The sequence below is a fragment of the Perca flavescens genome, chromosome 19, assembly GCF_004354835.1.
Source record: "Perca flavescens isolate YP-PL-M2 chromosome 19, PFLA_1.0, whole genome shotgun sequence".
Classification (NCBI taxonomy): Eukaryota; Metazoa; Chordata; class Actinopteri; order Perciformes; family Percidae; genus Perca; species Perca flavescens.
In genome coordinates, this window is record NC_041349.1 from 23,245,668 (window position 1) to 23,266,048 (window position 20,381).

The following is a 20,381-nucleotide window of genomic DNA, read 5'->3' on the forward strand; positions in this document are numbered from 1 at the left end:
AGTTTGACGTAATGTTCAGGTGATAGAACAACACTGTGGTGTGTGCAAGGGCACCAGTACGTGACCAGGAGGACGATGAGGGGACCAGGACTGGCAGCTGTGCATCAGCCGAGGGGTGCAGAATACATGACGGTGTTACACATTTTGAAAACCTGTCCCTGTCTGTAGCTAACCACTCTGCTGCATCCGTTGTTGTCTCAAGGTTCCTTTACCGGACAGGCTTTTCAATGTTTGCATTTTTTTCTTATCCATTTTAAAAATAGAGATGGCTGATGGGGAACATAAAGCATAAGCCTAATAACACAATGAATTAAAATGAAAAAAAGTTAGACAATTATAATTCTCTTTACTATATTATATTAATATGGTTTTAAAATGTTTATCTAAAAACAAACCTTTAAATGCCATTTACATTCTCATCCCACATTGTGCTAGCTGCACATGGCTCTGTCTGTCTGTCTGTCTATTCCGTACTGTAGCAAGCACTGTGGCAAACATCCAATGTCACTAATCGTATTGCCCAGCTAACTGTACATGCAAACTTAATGGCTGCATGATAGATTAGAGGCAGAGAGGACCATTTTCTGACCTCAAACTTTCTCAACAGACTAATCAAATCAGCATTGATGCTGAGGGAATCTCAAGAGACTAAGGATCTTTTTATAGCCCTTCATTATGCTGAGCAGAGGTCCTTTATATTTGTGAATCATGTCCATGGATTCTGGCAGATTAGGTGAATTTGCACTGGATGCTCTGCAACGCAATGTAATAAATTGGAATTAATATCATGATAATTAACCAGTTAGGCTCATGAGCATTTCAGGAAATTTTGAGTAGTTGCACAGCCTCCTGGATTGCTTTTGATGTAGTTTGGAAGTCAGTGGGAGCCAATGAGCCTACAAGTCTGTTTTTTCCCCTGTCAGTTCAGAGACATCCTGTAGAAAAACCTCCATTTCTTAATTCTAAAAAAAACAAGTCATGAGAATTAATAAGCTAAGTGAAGTAAGCAATCATAAACTTTTTTTATCACTTTTATGAAAATGCTTTGATGTAAAAAAATCTGACATAATTAGTGTTGTTTGTCTTTTTCATGGTGGGGAGGGGCAGTGTACATGATAAAAGCAGTCCTTTTAATATGCGTGGTCTGGAAATTGAGTCGTCTGACAAGCACAATCCTTCGCCCACAGCTCTGAGCTTTAAACATATGGCTTTTGTAGTGCTGTATGTGTGTGTGTGTGCGCGCGTGAGTGTGTGCGTGTGAGAGACAGAGAGAGCATGGTCAATGTACTGTATATACGTTGGCTTCTCTGCTTAGAGCAGTGTGTGGTGTGTCTACTTTATATCTATATTTGACAAGCACACTCCCTTTCCCTTATCGACAAGCCAACTGTGTGAGAGACAGCCATTGTCAAGCTAACAGGATACAACAGAGAGCATAGCAGGACCCGTAGGCACATTAAGCCAACATTGGCTCGCGCAGTGAAGCCCGCCGAGTCTTAATTGAATTGATAAAGTATGGAGTGAAGAATTGATGGGGAAAACAGAGAGAGGGAAACAAAATAAGGGAAAGGGGACCCAAGAAGGGAAATTGAGAAAGACACGAAAAGATTTTTTTTTTTTTTTTTAAAAGAGAGAAAGAGAGGGAAGGAGGAGGTAGAGTAACGGACAATCTCAGTGCACAGAGAGCAAAATAAGAAAGATGGCCAGGGAATATGTGTGTACTAAGCAGCAATGGAATGAGAAAGGTGTAAAAGAAAAAGGGACAGGAAGGCTTGATAAAGAAAGAGAATGCAAACTAGAGAACAAAATAATTACAGAGTGAGCGTGAACACGGTGAAAGAGGGATGAATCTATTACTAAGCTGTGATGGTAAATAATGAAGGGAGAAAAACAAAGGAATTAATGAAAGATAATGAAAAACAAAAAAGCAGAATGGAGGTGAATTTAGGCGGAGAACAACATTGTTGACTGCAGAATTGGCAATTGAGCTCCCTCTCCACGACCACGATTAATGTGCCCTTCAGGAAATCAACCCAAAAGTAGTTCACTGGAGTTTCTACCCAAATATATATCGACTGGGGCAATACAAGGAACAAAACTTTGTATCAGTGCTGAATAAAACTATGCTGCTGAAAAACAAATAAATTACAGGGTAAACAACCTAATACAGAATATGCACAATATGGCAGATTAGAGTAAAAATGTCTAAGGAATGGTCAAAACTATGAAACGGTATGTCAAGTAAGAAAACTACCCACAGAAACAGAGGAAGACAGGGATGGTCAAACAGACTGCGCAGCTGAAGTGAATCCAGACATCTCAGAATAGTGGATGTATCAAACCTTAATCTGGGAATATTTGGCTCAGCCAAGCAAAAAAAGAGAGAAAGAGAGGCAGCTTGGCAGAAACCGTCGAGAAATGCTAATGGAGGAATATCAAATACATGACAGTTACATCTTTGTACAGTACTACAGTCTGTGGTACCTACTAGCACTAGAGATCGGTAAAATGGACGAATGATATCTAATGCAAGCAGGAAATGTGCAGCATGAATACACTCCTGACAATGAACGGAGGCACTTGTGATGTTTTATCTTCATGTCTCACCTTGATGAGGTCTCCAAGTAGTTTGTTGGCTTCAGTATAGGCCTTCTTCACCTCCTTGAACTTATTTCCCAGTCCCATGCTGTGAGCCTGCAATGAGCCATAGTGAAACCGTATGAATGAGTGATCTTTTTATTACTCCGTTGGAGGAAAAAGTCAAAGCATTCAGAGTGTCAACCTGTGATTTAAGGCTATAATTTCGAAGTGACACCAACAGCTTTTGAATTTATGGCGAAGACGCTCGTCTAGCAAAGGCCAGATGGGCCAGCACGATAAGCCACTATAAACGGTAATTTGGTCATTGTGCATTTGTTCAACCCTCTTTGATATAAACAAGTCACAATTGAGCTACGGAATGTTCACTGCACACACATTTTTTTCGTCCAGTGGGTGCACACAGCGCTGTGCATTCAGTCACTTTTAAATAGTCTGGGACACTTTGCAGTGTGACGGTGCACAGTGTAGACTCATGTTTGTACCATACAGCATTAAGAAATACCCAAATATCTGCATAAGCTTCGAACACACACACAAACAGAAATGTCTTATACAAACTCTGTCAGAAGGATCATAAGTCTATTTATCTGCAGAGTATTATATATTTTTGAAATGCAGACTGTACACATTCAGAAACATTGTAACATAAAACATTTTGTATGTCAACAGTTCATACATTAAACTGTCAACTTGCAGTTAAAACTTCACAGACACTTTACAGATGCAATGAGGTGGATTTGCACCCAACAATGAATTTAAATGTACTGTTACACTGAGCTAACCTGTTGTTTACATCCTTTCAGATGCACCGGCCACCTCTAATACTCCATCCTAAGGAGCTGAAAGTGTGGCAAAGAGCTTTATGAATGCTTATTTAGCTTCAAACTCAATCACTTACACAAAACATAATTTTTTTTTAAAACGACCGGAATATATAATAGCTCACTGTACCTGGAAGTGAAGGTTAGTGTACTGTCCTCCGGGTATCTCGTTCTCGTAGACATCAGCGTTGCCTGATTTCATGGTGGCAGTGCAGTCGAATGGAGCATACAGGCCTCTGGCTACTTCCCAATATTCACTGTAGTCAAATACCTTCTCCAGAGCAATGCCTGCAGCAGAGCAGAGAAAAAAAGACATCAAATCATTGGTCGGACTTGACAATATTTATCTACCGTCATTTGAAAGTGAGCTTGATATTCAATACAATGGAGCAAGGGGCAACAACAATCAATAAACACACAATCAGTAATATGTTTGTGTTTTCAGAATATAAATATAAAGCTAGGGGTATGGGAATATATATATATATATATATTTTATAGGCACTATGATCATATGCTGTATTGAGGAATGGTGTATATGTGTATAGAAATGACTAATTGCCAATTCAGCTTTCAAGCCAAAATCTTAAATTTTCTGATTTGCACACCCTCTATTGAAAAGAGGGAATTGATGTGATGTGCAATAAAAAGTTAGTGGAATTGTTGTGAAAGCTTATGTGGCAACCTGCCATTTATCTGAATTAGCCGTCTCAAAACTTGTGCCAGCTAGCAAATTGTGACAGTACTGGGTTCATGCTGCTGATTTTGATGTGTGAAAATATAAACATGACATGAAACTTCTCAAACTAGTTGGCAAGAAAAAACAAAAATTTCAGCAGAGACGTATCATCTGCCAGGGGCTCTATTTTTGACAACTCTTAAAAAGTGCATTACGTTAGTACAAATTTGGGTTACAGGCCAGAAAAGCCTAAACAAGCCTGAGCTACAGTGTTGGTAAAGCACTAATTAGCCAGTTAGTGTGCGTTTACATCACGCCTTTGCTGCTCATTAAATCCCTTGTGATATTTTGTGATCCTTAAAAAAAGGCATCTGTTGCTCATACTCATGATGTCCTGCTACAGCCAGTTAAGGTGTGCTCGAACTGATTACCTTAAAAAGGAGAAATCTGATTTAATGCCATGACAGAAATGGCAGCACAATGAGCATTTGGCTAATGATGAGAAAAATCAGCCATGTTAATGAGACAAACTTAGCTCGTTACATCCACAACAACAGAGCGGCAAGCTTGAATTTTTACGATTCAAAGTGAGTACGTACTCCAAAAAGTGTTTGTGTGGTTCCACTGTGATCTTGGCGGAGGAAATGGAGCTACTGTGAAATTAATGTGGAATTAATGTGCATGTTGTTGCTCCTCAAATTCAGCTGCCTGCCAAGCCAGTCAGTAATTAGGTCCATTTCCTTCTCTGTTTGAGAACCAAAATCGTAGCTCTCATTTATTCCATTGTGAAATTACTTTACCAGAGGAGGAAGTGACATTATCCTCTGTTGATTCAAATGTCTGCTTAGGTAAAGTTTTACCTGTCCAATAACCGCTAACACCAGTTGACACACACACCAACAAAACAGATCAAACATGTAGCTGCAGCAGCAAACTGTGGGTCCTCTTAGCTGACAACTCAAAGAGTTCTGTTCCTTTACCAAACTGGATACATTGTACTCTGCTGTGCTGCACTGAAGCTGCTGTGGGTGTAAAATGTCTGATTCTTTCGTAATGGATTGGTAAATATTGGTGTAAAATAAAGATTATTTGAACAAGGACAGCCTGTATCTGTCTGACAGTAACTGACACCTTTCTACTGTGGCTGTGCTGGGAATATCTCAATGTAACATGATACTATCCACATTTGGCCTGATATGGGAATGAGAAAAATGCTTCTACTTGGCACAGACAGCAAGGAGGTAGATTGTCGCACTCTTTCAGTGCATTGTATAGTTAAATTTGTACATCCTGAGCAAATTTAACGCCATGCATAAAAAGGATGAACAATCAAAGGAATAGTCAGACATTTTTGAAATCTTTATGCTAAGCTAACAGGCTGCTGGCGCCAGCTTCATGCTAAACTTACAGATATGAGGTTGGTATCACTGTTAAAAGATTCAGTGGCATATTTTTGGCTTTTGATGTCTTACAAAACAGCAGTGTGTAGTTGAGGCCACTTGTCATATTTCCCCTCGAATTGTTTCATTGAAATAACTGTGCGGTAAAAGTACCCAATGTACCCACTATGTCACAAAAAAAGCTAATCTTAAAAAATAAATCATCTCATGAGCCCTCAGACGTATCGTGTTTGACCCCTATGTTGGGAACCACTGGAGTAAACTACCAACTGTATATAAAGTAGTTAAACCTAGCTCTACCTCAAGCAGCTACAACAGTAAAATGCTGCTTACACGTTGACGCACATCATCTTAAATTGTCATATCAGTCACAGGGGACATTTTTTTACTTTTGATATTTTAAGTACATTTTGCTCAATATTATACACTATGTACTTTTACTTGGGTAATATTTTTGAATCTGAGTTCTTGTATCTGAGTAAATTAAGACATACGGTAGCTGACAAAAACATATTTCCACAAGCCTACTATTCCCTGAGGAATTAGCCAATACCACACCTGTGAGTTGGAAAGTTCTATGAAAGCAGAAAGTTGAGTTGAATCAACTGACTTCAATCATTGGAAAAAGTGCTTTGGTGAGGAGCATTGGCAGGAGCATCTTTTTCAACCAACAGGAAAGTTAGCCCTGATGAAGCGAGCACAACAATAATGTGTTTTATCTACATCGTTTTCTGCTATTGTTTTGACCTAACTTGTCTATTTGGTAAATATGGAGAAAAGCTACAAATGTTGTGGATTGACGATGTCTGAACTTTGCAAAATCACGCTTGAGGTAAATACAGCATTGTTTTTTTTCTGGACTGCTGGTTACACTCCCTAAAATCATCAATCACTACAACACTCTGCTGTGTGTATGTATACCACAGACGTGCAGGCACACAGGCACACGCACGTACATTTATCAGTCATTTAGATGGCTGCTTGGCAGTGACAAAGTGCCATCGATATACAACTCATTAGCAGCACAAACTCACTAATGCAGGAGAAAAACAGACAGAGACACACATATTTGCATTCATAAACTTGCACACATTAGCTACACCGACACAGATGCACACAGTTGTAGAAAGACACAGTTTGTGGTTGATGAGACGATGAGAGCTAACCAAGACACATAGATGAAGACAGATGAGCACAAGAAGATTTGGGGAGAAAAGATGGGAAAACTGAATGCAGACGGATAGAAAGAGGAGGGGAGACGATGGAGGTGAACAAGAAGCCAAATGTGTCGGCTCACCTGCCTCACTGTCTGGGTTCAGTGCTTGTGTGTCTACGGTTGAGCGCCTACATACGGTATAGTAATATCGGTCCTTTGTGTGGTGCGTGTTTGATGACCACTACATCTTAGACAGCTGCATTGTTGTGGCTGGCAGCTGAAAATCCCTCAATTAAATCCATGCATGATGCATGAGAAAAGGCAGTAAACGCTGTGTCAAACAAACACAAGGGCCGCTTTATTGTGTGTCATCATTCAGCTGCATGAGGATTTGTGAATATGTATGAGTGTTTGTGTGTTTGTGTGCGCACACACCGTGGCTGAATAAATAAACTGACAGCTTCAAGACATATGAATTAACCAGAGAAGCGCTGCTTTTCCCATTTCTTCAGGACAAAGAGATGCTGTGGGAGACACTGAGGGAGTGGAAGGGAAAGAGCAACGAGTTTTGGAGTGAAATAGGCATGTAAAGTGCTTTTAATTGCTTTATCACTGAGTGAGAGGGAGGGAAGAGGTGGACGGAGAGACAATGTAAAAGAAGCGGGGGTGATAGGAAAAAAGGCATGAGAGCAGAGAGAGGGAGGGAGATAGAGGAGGCAGAGCACACTGCACAGCACTGATTACTGCTTTGTAAGATAGATGGGAGAAAGAGGGGAGAGAGGGAGGGGAGAGAAAGCAGTAAACAGACTAAGGTCAGGAAGGTATAGAAGTATCCAAGGCAGTGCTCTGCTTGATTACAAAAAAAAGCAGTGAGATAGGCAAACGGAGATGGAAGGAGGGAGAGGCATGAAGAGAGGCCGAGATGAATAGAAGAGAGGAGCACAAAGTGACAGGTAGAAAAGAATTTGGAAGTGAGAAGGAGTTTGTCTGCACGTGTATGCATAATGCATGTACCAGGGTCACATCAGGATACACTAAGTACGCACACGTGTGTGTTTGTGTGTGTGTGTGTGTGTGTGTGTGTGTGTGTGTGTGTGTGTGTGTGTGTGTGTGTGTCTCAGAGAGTGCGTGGGAAAACGCCCTGCATTAAAATCTCAGTCTCAAGGGAGGCAAATTGAAATTCCATGAACAAACTGACACACTTGAAAACCTCTCGCTCTTGAGTAACAACCTTGTCTTTCTCTCTACTTTTTTTCAGGGAACTGTATGCTCACAAATTGATATTCTGTCACTAGCTTGGACTGTGTCTAAATGATGGGAGAGTTTCTCTCCCTCTGATACTTCCTACTTATTTCCTACATTGCGCGGAACAATATTGGCCAGCTTGGAAGAAGGGCCGTGAGTCTGCTGCGCTCAGCCGTGGGTTAAATGTGTGGATGGAGAGAGCAGCAGTGAAGGGGTTTCCTTTCAAAGCACAAGTCACACACCATACTCATAACACAGCTTGTCTTAATGGCTCTGTTACTGTGTTGCTTTCTGGACTATTACAGAATTTGCTTCCTCTTCTACGACAGATTTCTCCCTGTATGATTGTTTCGGCAGCAATATTTAACAATGAGCCTCGAAAGGAAACCCATTCACTTTGACGGACGCCCTGAGAGACTAATAACACAAAGCCCTGAGGTTTACTGTAATGTGCTGCTTAACAGCACCTCTGTAGCTGCACTGCAAATATAAATGTGACATCATGTTGTCGGTTTGGCTACTCATCCATAGAAATTAGGTGCTCACAGCTAAACTGAAAGAGCAACTCCACACCTGCTGACCATCTTGTTTTTGTTGACCAGTGGTTGTCATCTTGCTGCAGAAGTGTACTCCAGGGAGTGTCAGGTCACTATGACATTACTGTTGGGTGTGGTGGCAATTTTTCACAGCAGACATTTTGACTTGTCATAGTAGGAAAAGCAAAGCTGAAATTGATAACCTTAACGATGGCTCAATTCCATCAAGTGTCCCAGTAAGCTGTTTCAGTGAGTCAGCATGCACAATACCAGGGCCTCTCCTAAGTGGAATGCAGCCATCAGTAATGGTTTTGAATACAACTGTGCTTTTCCTAACCTGACTCCGCCAGATGGATTGCTTCGCATTTGCTCGGCATATCCATCTGGGAACTTTCCGTTGGAGAACTTTTGGGAAGGGGCGGAAATACTGGTTAGCTGATTGGATGAACCATCTGTCTATCACCTATGTTGGTGATTGACGGGCCAAATCAACCAATCAGATCCACGAAGCCTATGAAAATACAACCACAAGCCCGCCCCTGCAGGCAAAGCATAGCTCGTAAGCTCAGCATGCAAGCAACATGTCGGTAAAGGATATTTGCCGTTTGTGTAACGAGAATTTAGGAATAAAAGACACCCTTTCAGGTTCCCGGTCCATATTCCAAAAGAAGGATCCAAGAGAAAAAAAGCATTAGAGAGCGGCTAACAGAATTAGGGCTACCTACCAACACCTAACCCACCTCAAAACCAACGCTGATTGGCCCGGTCGTTTGGCTAACGGCTCCAAATTTTCTCTATCTCAAGATGCCAGACTGATCTGCGAGTGGAAAACTGGAGCTCGCGAGATCAGGACGGTCTCAGGAGGCTATGCTTTTCCTGCTATGCCGTGAAAAAGGTCTATAGGAGACACTTCCGACCACACTTAATCACATCAGCCTGGTATAAGTTACTATTAAAACAATCTTAATGTTTTAAGGTGGAATTTTCCTCAAACAAATGATTTTAAAGGTAGCGTATACTTTTCAAACACCACTACATGATAGGGTTGGGCGATCAGCTATCGTCGTTTGGCTGAGTACATCGACGGTTGTTTTTTTTGGGCAATGTTTGTCATTTTATTTTGCTTATTTAATGGTTTCAACAACAGTAATGGCAGAGCGAGACAGTGGGGGGAACACAGCGTGTAGCACCACCATATTTTCACATCTAACTCTGTGAATACAGGATTTATTTCCTAACCAGATTTGCTGATTGTTGGAAGAGTGAAAAGGCTAACAAAGACAATTTTGGTGAGTTTTTTTTTGTTGATTTCAAATGAATAGACGCTTGAACTTGAACAAACAAGGTAAATAAGCTAGCCTTGGTTCGGTGACAGAGAAGAAGCTGTACAGTTGTATTTCTCTGTTTATTAATGAGAATAGGTGTAAGAATATTTCCTTTCTTGGCATTTTGTGAGTTTATTTGGTGTAGTTATTAAAATAGAAATAGCTGAGACAGCTTGTGGATTGTAGCGCCACTTGGAAAAGTTTAACATATAGCCCAACCTTACTACTGTACATGAAAGTTTGCCAACAACACAACAAAAGCATGCTCAATTCCACAGCAGGTTGACACAGACTGACAACAGTTATCCCAGTTATGACAGGACCTGCAGAAACCACTCCAGACCATACATTACACATTCTATGAGAATGCAGTAATGGGTTTCTCTACAGACTGATCCTTCTGCGCTACGGAATACTAGCATCAGGGCTAATCATTTAACTAAGGGACACAGACAGTCATTGATAGGCATAAGTGAAGGTTTGCTTTTCTCTGAAGACCAGATGATTATCAAAAAACGAGCTGATGGGAAATAATGTCTCTCCGATGCCCAGAGGCAGGAAACTTTCTGTACCTACATCAGAGCAGAACACACAAAGGAATTAAAATAAATCATCTGCATTTAGAGTGTAACAAATGGCTTAGAAGGTAATGGTATCCTGCACTACAGCAGCAGAGTGTACATTAGCTGTGTCGTATGAACATAGCGTAAACAAAATTAGCAGGGCTATTTCTCAGTAATGGAAATGAGATATCAGATCTACTTAGTAAAGATGAGTCAGTTTTCTTTCTTCCAAGAGCATTACTCTACATACCTAAGAAGCAAACTTCACACCAGTTTTAATTCCTTTAGCCCATTTCACGTTCCCTCAATTTCTAAGAGCGCTTTACAACTGGCTGCTTTGATATATTTTACACTGTGCACCCATTGCAGTGCGAGGCAGAGGTCACTGCGCCCGGTCAGCTATCAGAGTTGGGAAAGGCTCCACATTTTTCACAGCTCATGAAAATTACATTTAGCAGAACACAGTGGACAACAGCAAACCCAAAGGGGAATGAAAATATTGTAAATCCATCCCTCCACTTATCTGTTGACCTCCTGAGGAGATAGAAGCAAAATGGGTAAAACCCAACCATGTCAAGGATGCCATGGGGGTGGGGGGGGGGGGGGGAAGAGAGGGGGGAGCCAGGGAGAGCTGCTCATTAGTCAAAGTGGAAAACTGTGGCTGTGATGGGCAGCAGGTTTTCCTGTTCAGCATGCTATGTTGAATATAAGACCACATTATTCATGGGTACAACAAATATCTTTATGGGTTTAGCAGCAAATTGATCGGCTGATACTTCTCACCTTCCACTAATCTGAAATGTTGATTGTTTCATGGATCAAGAATGTTTTGTTTAACAGAGCATCACATTTCATTTCTGTCTCATTAACAGCTAGATACTGCCATAAAACCTTTGTGTGGCTATTCAAAGGTGTTTTATCTAAAATATTCTTTCCAACCTGTTCTTATTTTACTAAAATAAACTGGTGATGTCTAAATAAATTCATAGTGTTCCTATGCCCCCCTAATCTTCTTCAATGAGACATTGTAATACTTTTGAAACAATTGTGAGTTGTCACGGTTGATGTTGCCAGGATGGTGAGCACATCACTTACCGGTGTCGAGCTTGGTCCCCTTGGCACACGCCACAATGGCTCCCATGCTGGGCTGAGAGGTCATCCCAGCCATAGAGTCGACCTAGAGAGTGACAACAGTCAATATGAATACTGTTTGTAGAAGTGCGTTATGTGGCTTCCCTGCTTAGTGGATCAATTTTATATACTTGGAAAAGGTGTGGTGTAACAATCTGCAAATCTGTGTGCACTGGTATGCATATAAGTATTATATAATGAGTGATGGTAAGAACACAAAAACAGCAATTTCCAATCAAAAGGGACAGGAGCTTTACTTCCAAAAACCTTTAGGTCTTAGCTGTCTTCCATGCACTGGTGTATTTCATCATACATGTTGTATTGCTTGGCAGAGTAAAAAGAAAGTTTAAACCAATGTAAACCAGTGGGACCAATGCAAACAAATGTTTTTAGTGTCTGACCCATGGTGAGTTGTTTCTTTCATAAAGTGTTAGAAAGAACTGAACAGCAGAACGGCCCAAAACTGCGAATAGCAGCTAATTGTTTTAATGAAACTCCCAATTCTGGCAGTGTGCGTCAGTGAACACAGTAAGAGAAATGTTCCTGGCTTCAACAATTGTTCCGTCTTTGTTTCAGTGACACATCACAATACAAACGGCAACAACTTGTGGGCCTTCAAATAATTATTTCAGTTGAATGTATACAGTGAGTTGGTACTGGTAACATGGCAGGCAGTTCTCACTTCCCATATCTTTCATAAGTATAAATTACAAGATTAAATATTGTTTTATGATAATAAATAAACTTTTAAAAACCTCTAAGGCTTTTAAAATAATGTTTTATACACACACAACTTTATTATTAAGACATCCAAAGTGACCTTGTCTGAATACTCACAGCCACATCCACTACGTCAGCTCCAGCCTCGGCACAGGCCAGCATGGCGGCTACTCCGGCTCCAGCTGTGTCGTGTGTGTGCACATGGATGGGTACGTCTGGGAAACGGTCTCTCAGAGAGCCAATCAGAAGCTTGCTGGCCTCGGGCTTCAACAGGCCGGCCATGTCCTGGTGATGCACAGATATTGAGAAGGAGACATAAGGAAGGAGGGGGTAAAAGGATTGAAGAAAAAATGAAATGGGAAGTTTGAGTGACATTTGGTGGTGCGCGAATGGAATCTGCGATATATTTAAAAAAAAAAATGAAATAAATTAATTTAAAAACATAATACTATAGAAATACAACAATTCCAATAATAATAATACTTATGATCAGTTAAAAGTAACGGGAAATAAATGTTCGTTTAAGTGGAATATATTCTGTTTCGATATCAGCTTGCTATAGTTACGCTCATAAACGGAGTGCGCATACATCCATGATTAGTTACGAATGGTTCAAAAATACTGCAATTGTGACTCCAAACAGGAACAATTAGGTAGAAAAGTGTAAATGAGTAGGAGAATATTTTGAGCAGCCCTGTTGAAACTATAGTGGACGAGCACAAGTGCTAGTCGCTACTAAAGCAGCAACGGTGAAGTCTCCACAGCACCTGCTAGCAGCAAATGATGCATAGCAGTAAGTAGACATAACCTGAGTCGCCTCAAATTTGGACGGAGGAAGAACAGTGTGGCTGTGGCTGTCAACAATAAATATTAGGGCCGGACGATTAATCGAAAATGTAAAGACATTGTAATTTTGAAGCCGTTAGCGACTTATTTTTTCGCACACACACAAACACTGGCGCAAACACTAGACACCAGCCACTACCTTCTGTTTACTAATGGCTAGCATTTAACTCAGGCTAATTAAATAGCTAGTAAGTGGCGATTGTTGGCAGCCAGCCTTCTAAAAGAAAGCACAATAAAATTAAATGATAACCGATCATTAACCATTGACCGACAAGCAGGAAACGGAGTCTCAGTTCACCCGTCTGGGAGGCTCCGAATCTTTGCGCACACCGTGTCCGCGGACAGCTGTAGGCTTGTACCGGTGTTGATGTTTTGTGCATTGTCGGACACATGCAGCCACTTTCCTGAAACCGCTTGCGGGACGGAGACCAGTCCACAGCGTCATTTATTCATTTATCGTTATCGAGGTAAAATGTGCAATTAATCGTGATTTTGATTTCAGGTCATATCGTGCAGCCCTAATAAATATTGTTTTTAGGAATAAACCTGCCTCCTGCGTGAACTGTGTGCCTAGCCTATGCTACTCTATTTTAACGTGGGCCATAATAGTGGTACTTAGAGAGCCTAATATTTTCTGACGTGGTACGCAGTTTAAAAAGTTTGAGAAACACTGCTTTAAACACATATTTGCTAGTGATTTCATTAGGCGTAATGTCCCAACATATTACATATACATCACCATGTATTTTCTCATTCACATTACTTTAACATTTCTAAAAACCTCTTTGGCCTTGACTCCTGGACACAGAGTATAAATTAAGCCAAGGGTGATCCTTAATCTAAATGATTTAATTATGTTTTAAGTGGCTTTCGTTAACACATCTAAAAGGTTTGGATATGGAGTCCTGGATTAAGGTAAACAAGACTGATTTTCAACCACCTGTCTTCGTCCTCATATACTAAGAGCGTGCGCACACAGCACTGGCCTGAGGCTGCTCATGAAAGATGAAAGAGACAGACAGAGTGCTGATAAGCTGGTGGAATCGGACACTGCCAAAACAATGGAAGCAGAAAGAACATGATCATAAACACTACACCAAAATCCTTTAAGTAATTAGGAATTGGAAAGGACTACAAACTATTGAAACTTTCCAAATAATCATCACTAATATAGAGCATTCATCTGAAGCTAAAACTGCCACCTTGATGTTTAATTGAAGTCGTTTAGTCCTGGAGCAACTCCAATCTTCTTCCGGAAAATATGTTCAGTTAATTCAAAACAAATCTGGAAAATGATACATTTGAAAAAACAAATGTGATAAAAGTCAAGTTTTTTTACACAGACACACTAAGACACTAATGTATAAATCTTAATTGGTATTAACAGAAATTCACAGACAGAGCTTAGATGTTTAGCTGCGCTCCCTTTGGTGATCATTGCACTCCATGAAGTTATAATTCATGCTAATTTCCTCTTTTAAAAGTTAACCTCATTAGCTGTGCAAGCCTTTTATGAGATTGCCACTGCTGCGTGCAATGGTTCACACTGCGGTACAGTTGGGATTTATCATTTCACGTTTGAAAATATTCTGTCACGCTTGAATAAGGAAATTAATTCAATGTGAGTATTATCAGTCTATTCATTTAGATAAGAGGCTCAAGTATACAAGTTAATTCAAGGAGCATTTAAAAAAACTTGAAAATGCAACTTGAAATGCATGTACTGTATTGTGTTTTCATGATACATTGCTGAAGATTGTTATTGGAAATCCCAGATTTTATCCATCTGTTTTTGTATGTGCTGAACATCAGCTAACATTTGAGCATTTCAGTAGTAGTAGCACCAAAAGTGACAGCTGAAACAGAAATAGTAGTTGTAATAGTATTGGTAGTTTTTGCAAGTCATATTTAAAGCAGTGTTAAGAAGTAAAACAAACTCACACATTGCACCTTGCTTACTCGATTAAATAATGGTAATTGCATCAGGAATTTCATTAGTCAATTAAAATGTCTTACCTGCCAATGGCGTTTCACTTTAGCTTAAACCAACCGAATACAAGAAAGTTTGCATCCAAATACTAATACGGGTTTACACAGCCAACAACTCTCAAAGCAAACACTTTCCCTATTTTTATTTCCTCACCTTGATACAGAGGATGTGGGTTCCGGCTTTGACAAGCTCGTCTGCCAGTTTCACGTAGTAATCCAGAGAGTACTTCTGCCTCATTGGGTCAGAGACGTCGCCTGTGTACGAGATGGCAGCCTCCACTACGCCACCTGCTGCTCCAGCAGCCTCCATGCCCAGCAGCATGTTAGGCAGGTAGTTCAGGGAATCAAACACGCGGAAGATGTCCATGCCGTTCTCCTTGGCCACCTCGCAGAACCTGGAGGAGGGGTGGAAGGAGAGGAAAATAATGTTAGCCGACTGCACATACAGTGCAGTCCTGTACATAAAGTCCACATTCAAATAGGAGACAGAAATAGAATTGGTTAGGTGGACTGTCGAGACTTCCTGTACACTGCGAAGTGTTCACACAATCACTCTCACACATATGAGTTTGTCTCCCTGCACAGTGTATCCTAGATAATAGCGCACATCCGGGTTGGGATAAGCTGTTTATATCCTCTCCATATCGCCACTCATAAATATCGCTGTACCTGCCTTAATACAATATTCTCACTATTTCCATGAAAAGAGAGCTTACACAGCCTGCAGGGGCCCACAATGATGGGAGAGAAATGTATACCCGCCTCATAACCAAGCTGCTAGTGGTAAATCCCTCCTATTATTGCCTTGGCATTGGTATCTTAATCAGGGTTTTTCATAACTGGGCTGAGTGCTTATTGTAGCGGTGTTACTGTGAATGCAATATTTACACACACACACACACACACACACACACACACACACACACACACACACACACACACACAGAGAGAGCTTTTGTTTTGGTAAATAAACAGACACACTTAATGTTGTGCCACGAGAGGATTACCAGTCCAACGTCTGCGCGTCCAGTATTTATTCAGCACTACAATGCACACAAGTGTTGTCTAGTGGACGCTGTTTGGCATGAATCATGGGTTTCAGAAGATTTTTCTGTCAAATAGAGTGACAAGAAGATCTCATTAGCAATCCACCAGCTATTTTAGATAAAAATGGTACATCCCTCTCGCTACAGGGTGTACTGTACTGTGACCCTACTGTGACATGCACTTTAAATCAATTAAATGAAATGAAATTATACTTTGACTTGATTTAGTTAATAAAGACACTTGGCTTGCGGGCTGCCACAGTGAAAACGACGCAGGTGACTGATAAATGAAGGAAGGGAGAAAGAGCCTGGCCAACAGATCAAAGCCATTAAATACAATCATGTGCAAATCTTCAATGGCACTCCCCCTACGGGACACAGAGTGAGAGGGGAGGAGAGGGAGATGAAGAGCAATCGGGATAGAGAGAGGGAGTTCAAAATGGGGAAAGAAGTGTGTAATGTGGAGAGATGAATGGAGGCATAAAAAAAAGGAAGTTATACGAGTTGGAATAAATAAATGTTAGGAAAGGGGGAGCAAAATAACAGGGAGGATAGGGGAGGTCTGCGTGTGTGTGATTCAATGGTGAGGAGGGGACAGCCACATTAGTCATTAAGCCACTCTTAATTCATTTAAGGTGAGGGGAATTATACCATGCTTGTGGGGGCGTGCGCGTCCTCGTCTGTGTGTGGACCCGCATGCCAGTGTGTGCGCTTGTGTATACATGAGTCATCCGCATCGTCAACGTAGCTTGTGAAACCATTTGGAAAAGTGTTAGAGGCATGTGTATGCATGTGTGTAGGCACAGGAGTATTTATGGCCCTAATGACATTACTGGTCTACATCTGTATCAATGGTGTGTGTGTGTGCGTGCGTGATTGAAACTCGCTCACTACCACGCATGGTAGGAGGCAACAGGAAACCATCAACCATACTGACCTGACTAAATGTGTGTGTCAGTTGTGTGGTATAGCTACTGTACAGTGTATTTGTTTAGATCTATTTAGAGACAAAGCAGCTGTGTCAGCTTTAAGCTACGTATGAATAGAGACCAAGTGTTAGGATATAGTTGACTTGAGAGAAAAGAAAAAATAAGTACTTATTTTTAGTATATTGATTGATTGATTGATTAATTGATTTACGTATCCTGCACCACAGGGTGTCCAGCCTATATGGGCTTAGATCACACTAGACAACAGCCATTCTAATCATGTAACCGATCATGACGTACACATCCACGCAAAAGAAAATTCAACAGACCCAATTCACATAAGAGAGGAATCCTGAATGAAGGATACTCTCTTATCAACCAGGCTAATTGTCTCATTAAAAGTCACAATGAGTAGGATTTTCCTAAAAATAATGTATAGAATTTTACAAACAATTCTCTCTCAAACATCACTCATGACCCAACAGAAGTGTGTGGTAGTGTCTGTATCTGCAGAGACCCTGCCCTATGCCTGTATTTTCTTATTTTCCTGTGTTCTAAACGTTTGTGGGCGTAATGTAGCTAGCTAGGTGCCAGATCGTAAGCACGCATCCAAGAGGAAGCTACGAAGATTGCGGACAGAGTGCCGAAAAAAATGCAAATATAGTGAGCCAAGCTGACAAAGCTCGTTCCAAAACGAGAGTGAATCTGGGATGGCTTTCACCCACTGGCTAGCACCGTAACCCTAGTTCAGCCGGTGAGGATGGGCGGGCTTTGAAGGAATTTGCACCAATAACTTAAAAAAATGATTAAGTTGACGTCATCCCAGTCAGGAGACATTTTCTAAATACTATGACAGTGACAGAAAATGAAGCAGGGGTAGCAGCAGCTGGCTTAATTGTTTCTCAACTATTCAGTTAAAATGTTTTCAACACAGTAGAAAAAAAAAAGTTACAATATGAAAATGGAAAAGTTTCTTCAGTGTTATGAAGGGTCTGCTTGCATGCAAGACTGAATACTACAGACTGTAAGTGTTCAGTATGTAGAATACAGTCTTGCATGCAAGCAGACCCTTCAATGTATTAGAGCCATATATTTGATGTGTAATTCGCTCCTGAGCACTAGGTGGTGTATTGTTCAGGCCGAGGCTGGCCACAGGTTATTTAGGGTCATCATGTCAGTAACCACAGGTGTTTTATTTTTGAAAACAAATTGAAAAATGTTTTCCTTTTCAGCTGAAACATAATGAAAGTGAAAGCCATTATTTAATATTAACACTATTGAGAAAGTAAACCATTATGCTAGAAGTATTGGCAAAGACTGGATATTGGGTTTTCAGAGCGCATGTCGAAACAACTCATGTCAATCAGCAGCCAGTTGCGGCTAAAGTATAGGGGCTTAGTCACTACATGTGCATACATAATAACATACAACAATGCAGATTAGGCATTAGAGTGTGTGCATAAACCTATATTTACGGCCCTGCTTTGTGTGTGTCAGCATATTTCCTTAGCATAATTGGATACAGTGTAAGGATTTGGATGCAAATACAAAAAATGTGTGCATATTGGTAACAAGCCTCTTGTTGTTATGTCTGTGGTGTTAGCTCTTATACATTTGATTGTTTAATAACTGACTAAAGAAATTATGATAAAATGTCTGTATGAGTGACTCACTTAAAGACAGCGTTGTCAGGGTAGTTGGTGTAGCCCACGGCGTTGGCCCCTCTCAGCAGCATCTGGAATGGGACATTTGGGATCAAAGCTCTAAGCTCCTGGAGTCTCTTCCATGGGCACTCTGACAGGAAGCGCATGGCCACATCAAAGGTAGCACCTGCGCACGCACACGCGCACACACACACGCACACACACAAAGTGGCAGTTTATTTCAGCTGTCATCATAAGTCTTATTTGTCATCCTTACTTTAATCTCAACTTTAGACTCAAAAACTAAGATTTCAAACGTATCACATTACCCAAAAACACACACGGTATACATATAATAAAAACTAATGGATGCTCAGATGAAATATCCAATGATACTTGCACATTCATTGTTCCTTCTAACACTTTCATCATTTCATTCTAAAGCCACATTAAAATCTAAGAACTGTTTCAGTGGAAGAAGCAGGGGGAAAAAAAGAGATAGCAATCTCTTATTTCCTTTTCTTGGGGGAGTAGATTAGCGGATCTCATACCCGTTTATCATATCAGCCAGAAATATTGAAGCCTCCAGTGGTTTTCTGCTGATCCAACACTGTCATCATTAAATTTCATTTTCTGAGCACTCACACACATTTGGACACGGAGAGAATACTAAGCACAACTGCTTGTTCCCTACTCTGGGAGCAGCAAGAATGCCCTGGATACCCTTCTTATCAATTTTTATTCTCATCCCCCCCCCACGAGATTTGGAATCTTAGCCCACGTCAGCATCTCTTAAACTACTGGTTTGGAGTGGAAATGACTCCAAGCAATCCTATCTGATGTTAAACATATTAGTATTAATGTATTATAGCGTCAAAACATGATGCTGAGCGGGGATTCAGCTGGGACGGCAGAATTTACTCTGATAATTTAATAACAGGAATGAAGAGTGACAGCTGGTCCCACACTGCTTTAGCCTCTTCTGCCTGTTTTTGGAAAGATAGGCAGCCTACAATGTGTCATGAAAATGAGCTGACAGAAATCAGGGAGAAAGATGGAAACAAGCCTGTTTCTCAAAGGCCACAACTGCCAGCCCTGTATTCAACACTGCATGTAATGTTTAAAGAAAGAACAGTGAAAAATGACTAATCATCTGGTGTAAGTGTTGTGGGAATGTATGGGCCTTTAACATCTTAGGTAAGAGTATGTTTTTTACTGAACTCAAAACAGTTTTTACGGTCTCATATTGACAAACTATTTAATCCATCTAACTATCCCCCTGGTGGGAAAATAAAAAAAAAAAAAAAAAAAATCAAACTTATATTTCATGCTTTTGAGCCAATAAAGAAAAAAAATTTGAATAAAAATTATTCATATCTATATGAATAACACCCACACACACACACCCACACCCCTCCACAGTTAGCATTTTTGCTTAAGTGTGCAATTATGGCCCTGATGCATCAGACAGTTTATCCAGTCAGATCAATTTTTATGTCTCTGAGATTCCACCTAATCGTTGTGGATCGGTTGAGTTGCCTTTGCTGCCTGTGCTGGTCAGACCTTTAAAATGCTTGAGTGTCCGCTGCCCGTACAAAGAAACAGATCATACTCCTTAAAACATGCAAAGCTACTCTGAAACACTGATTCTACAATGCAGGGCAGAACGACATGCACACGCCAACATGATCATGTACAGTAATTAAGAATCTGCTGCTTTACCATGAGATAAATTGGCCAACTGTGAAATA

At 40.7% G+C, this 20,381-nt stretch overlaps 1 protein-coding gene across 2 annotated transcripts in view; it reads right to left on the bottom strand.

The window, feature by feature from the left end:
- Positions 1 to 20,381, bottom strand: part of pcxb (pyruvate carboxylase b) — a 327,945-nt gene that overhangs the window by 36,537 nt on the left and 271,027 nt on the right. For both annotated transcript variants that reach the window (XM_028606107.1, XM_028606108.1), the window contains exons 16-21: positions 18,661 to 18,817; positions 15,167 to 15,407; positions 12,295 to 12,462; positions 11,422 to 11,503; positions 3,553 to 3,710; positions 2,608 to 2,694 (exon numbers count right to left, since the gene is read on the bottom strand). In XM_028606107.1, coding sequence (XP_028461908.1) covers positions 2,608 to 2,694; positions 3,553 to 3,710; positions 11,422 to 11,503; positions 12,295 to 12,462; positions 15,167 to 15,407; positions 18,661 to 18,817 — 893 coding nt within the window. The remainder of the gene's footprint in view (positions 1 to 2,607; positions 2,695 to 3,552; positions 3,711 to 11,421; positions 11,504 to 12,294; positions 12,463 to 15,166; positions 15,408 to 18,660; positions 18,818 to 20,381) is intronic.